The 3670-nt window shown below is 38.0% G+C and overlaps 1 protein-coding gene across 1 annotated transcript; it reads right to left on the bottom strand.

Moving 5' to 3' along the window:
- Positions 1-1568: 1568 nt before the first annotated feature.
- On the bottom strand, positions 1569-2678 carry LOC133882020 (germin-like protein subfamily 1 member 7). Its single transcript, XM_062321102.1, has 2 exons — positions 2475-2678; positions 1569-2257 (listed from the first exon to the last, which is right to left on the bottom strand). The coding sequence occupies exons 1-2, from the start codon at positions 2599-2601 to the stop codon at positions 1716-1718; spliced, it is 669 nt and encodes a 222-aa protein (XP_062177086.1). The 5' UTR covers positions 2602-2678; the 3' UTR covers positions 1569-1715.
- Between the last annotated feature and the right edge of the window lie 992 nt (positions 2679-3670).

The raw sequence follows: 3670 nt of genomic DNA, 5'->3' as shown, positions 1-3670 counted from the left end.
TGCCTGCTATTGTTGGGATTTAAATTATGCGAATTATGATTTAGCAAAATAACATGTTGATTGGTTATTGTTTTATAAAAAAAGCATGTATTAAAGACACAGTTCTGGAAAAGTAAAGGTATATGGTTTTGAGCATAAAGCATTGGGTTGGAAAAGACCTTAGGGCCGGTATCCCCTTTGGCATAGTGTGTGAAAGACTAATGGGCTTATATCCTTTATGGCTAGGTTAAAGACCAATGGGATTGTATCCTCTATGGCATAAGATTAAAGACCAACGGGCTTGTATTCCCTATGGCATAGGATTAAAGACCAATGGGCTAGTATTCCCAATAATTAGGTTAAAGACAAATGGGCTTGTATCCTTAATGACATAGGATTAAAGACCAATGGGCTTGCATCCCCTATGGCATAGGATTAAAGACTAACGGGCTAGCATCCCCTATGACACGAGATTAAAGATAAATGGGTTTGCATCCCCTATGGCACCAGTTTAAAAAAGACCAACGGGCTTGCATCCCCTATGGCATAGGATTAAAGACTAATAGACTTGTGTCCCCTATGGCTAGGTTAAAGACTAACGAGCTTCCATTCCCTATAGCACAGCTTTAAAGACTAATGGGCTAGTATCCCCTATGGTTAGGTTAAAGACCAATGGGCTTGTATCCCCTATGGCATAGGATTAAAGACTTATGAGCTAGTATCCCCTATGGTTAGATTAAAGACTAATGGGCTTGTATCCTTTACGTCATAGAATTAAAGACCAATGGGCTTGCATCCCCTATGGCATAGGATTAAAGACCAATGGGCTAGCATCCCCTATGGCACGAGGTTAAAGACCAATGGGCTTGCATCCCTTATGGCACCGGATTAAAGAAGACAATGGGCTTGCATCCCCTATGGCATAGGATTAAAGATTAATGGGCTTGCATCCCCTATGGCATATTGTTATGTTGTGTTTGTGTTTACTCTATCTACTATAATGTGGTTTTAAGAGATAGGTTTTCATAACCAAAACAATAACTATTATTGTAAACAAGAGATTAAGTACAATGTCATTTTACGCGAAAACTTAGTGAGTCTTATACCATTGAGACTTCAGTAATTTATTACTGAGGTGGTGAACTCATACTTTCACATTTACGGATGTGATTAACCCCACAACCCTGCAAATACTGATGTTTTGGCTGTAGGATCAGCGGATCTAGAGGATGACCTCGTAGCACAGTACTTGGGGTACTGCGACTGAGGAATATCGCTAGTTTCGAAGCTGTGTGGACTCGGGTGTCCCATTTCGGTAGTCTTTTGTTGTTGGTTTGTGTCCAACGTGACACTTGTATTTTGTAGAGCCAGTCTTTTGGTATGTAATTAATGTTTCGCTACTTAGATATAACTCTGAATATCAGGTACATATTATGGGATCGGATGTGTACCGTATGTTGGTTGAGCGACAAGTAGTCGTGTCATTGTGATGATCCATTTATGTATGTTTAAAAAAAAAAAAGAAGGGTCGTCACATTACCGTTTTGTTATGGTTTTTTTGTTGCAATATTCTTGGCATCATAGAAATATTCATTTTAAAAGCTTGCACTCATAACCATTTTATTTCATTACATTTATATATTGTTATGACATTACAACATGTGAGCTAAATTAAACAGGGAGAACTTTATTCAAACCACATCTAACGATTCATTGTGGCTATTAAATATAGTTCTCTAACTCGCGAATTTTTTCTGAAGAGACTCAACCACATTCTTGTCCAATTGGAAGGCCTTGGTAAGAACATCCGGATTGATAGGTGGATTGGCTCCAAAGATATTCTCTGCTATGTCGGTGCGCCCAGGATTCTGGCTACCAAGACCGGCAAAAGCAACAGCATTGGTATTTCTTACATTAAACTGGAAGTGAATGTGACCAATTGGGAAGACGAAGACGTCTCCCGCGTTTAGAGTCTTGGTGATGAGGCGGTTATCCGGGTTGGAAGTGATAAAGCCAACGTACAAAGTACCCTGTAAGACTACTAAAATCTCTGAGGCACGAGGATGCAAATGGGGTTGATTTACGCCGTACGGTGCAAAGTCTAAGCGAGCTAAGGATATACCTAGTGTATTGAGGCCAAATATGTTGTCCACAGTCAAAAGAGTGACATTCGACCCAAGTTGATTTGCAGTGTTTCTGGGAATGTTTAATCCTTGAAAGAAGAAATCACTAGCAGTGACAAGGTTTGGGTCCTTGCAAAACTTTCCATTCACAAATACTGCACAAATAAAACTTTGTTAATGTCACGCATGCAAGACATTGGTTTATAGCTTTTGATGCAGAAATTAAACAGGCCCAGTTAAGTAATCCCTCCTATCATATTTACATGGACATGTAGATCCCAATGATGAGAGAAAATTAAACAATCGAGATGCATCAAATGACTTCAAAAGAACATAATAATAATAACAAGAAGATGAAGAATGTGTACATACCAGCCTGAGTGGAACTGTTAACAGCAACACAAAAGTCTTGCAGAGGAGCAGGATCATAGGCAGTGGCAACGGAGCATGCCAAGGCCATCAGTGACAAAGTTACAACGAAATTAGGAACCCCTTTCATCCTTATTTGTTGTTATGATCTCTGGCTTCTGTATTTGCTGAATTCTTGCTTTTGTGAGGAGTGAGATATGTTGTGTGGAAACATGTCTATTTATAGCCGGGAATCAAAGAACGGGCCGCCGCTTAATGACATGATTTGCACATATTGGAAATTGAAATGGAAGAAGCATCTCACTATCATGTTGCGTGCCATTTAAAATATTAAGCTGCGAAATAAGGATATTGTAGATGTTCAAACAACAATAATTACAACCGGTTGACCCTGACCTAACGAGCACTTAATTTTTTCTATTTTTTATTTTTTTTAAATTTTTTTTATATATATATCGGGAGCGAAATTCAAACTAGTTATTTTTGCTTTATGAGGCGTGGTTTCCAGCCAATTGACTGAATTGAGCTACTCTCGGAAGACTTTGTAATTTTTTTTTTAAAAAAAAAATAATAGAAAGAAATTGTGTACAAAATGTTTACAACAAGCATTACTCGTTATTAACAATTTGAAGACGACTTGATCAACAAAAAGTCTCATATGGATTACGTGTGCAAAGATAAATGATGTTTCGTGTTGTGAAATTGTTTAATGACTTGATGCATTCAAGGAAAATGCAGATGTTCAAACAGCGTGAAATGTGGAAATCAAATGATTTGATCCTATCTAATTAAGATTATCTTCTTTTGCAGTTTTGCTATGCTACTAAAAGCTTTCCTAGATAACGGCTATGTACCATGCTAAAAGCATGCATTTAATTGGTATATTCTTGTCAACTCATTTAATTGGTATATTTTTTGTAGTGGATTCTTCGTGTCAGTCTTCGAAGGGTAATTTGTTTGTTGGGTAGTTTTTGGTAGGTCAGCATGTAAACATCAATAGTGATGGACGGATCAGAAGGTTAGGGGTGACGACCGCTGGCCTTGTAATTTGGAGTTTTTAACAGAAGATAATTAATTGCGGTAGATTTGGAAGAGAAGTCTCGAAAGATGGCGAAGAGGATGGCCTTGTCATATATATTTGCACACGTAATCCATATGAGACTTTTTGTTGAACAAGTCGTCTACAAATTGTTAACGAG

Source organism: Alnus glutinosa, chromosome 11 (genome assembly GCF_958979055.1).
Source record: "Alnus glutinosa chromosome 11, dhAlnGlut1.1, whole genome shotgun sequence".
NCBI classification, from domain to species: Eukaryota; Viridiplantae; Streptophyta; class Magnoliopsida; order Fagales; family Betulaceae; genus Alnus; species Alnus glutinosa.
This window is presented reverse-complemented; position numbering and strand designations above follow the sequence as displayed.

Coding starts and splice junctions, on each gene's coding strand:
- LOC133882020 (XM_062321102.1), bottom strand. CDS start 2,601: ATGAAAGGGGTTCCTAATTTCGTTGTAACTTTGTCACTGATGGCCTTG. Junction 2,258..2,474: donor TAACAGTTCCACTCAGGCTG/GTATGTACACAT, acceptor TTATTTGTGCAG/TATTTGTGAATGGAAAGTTT.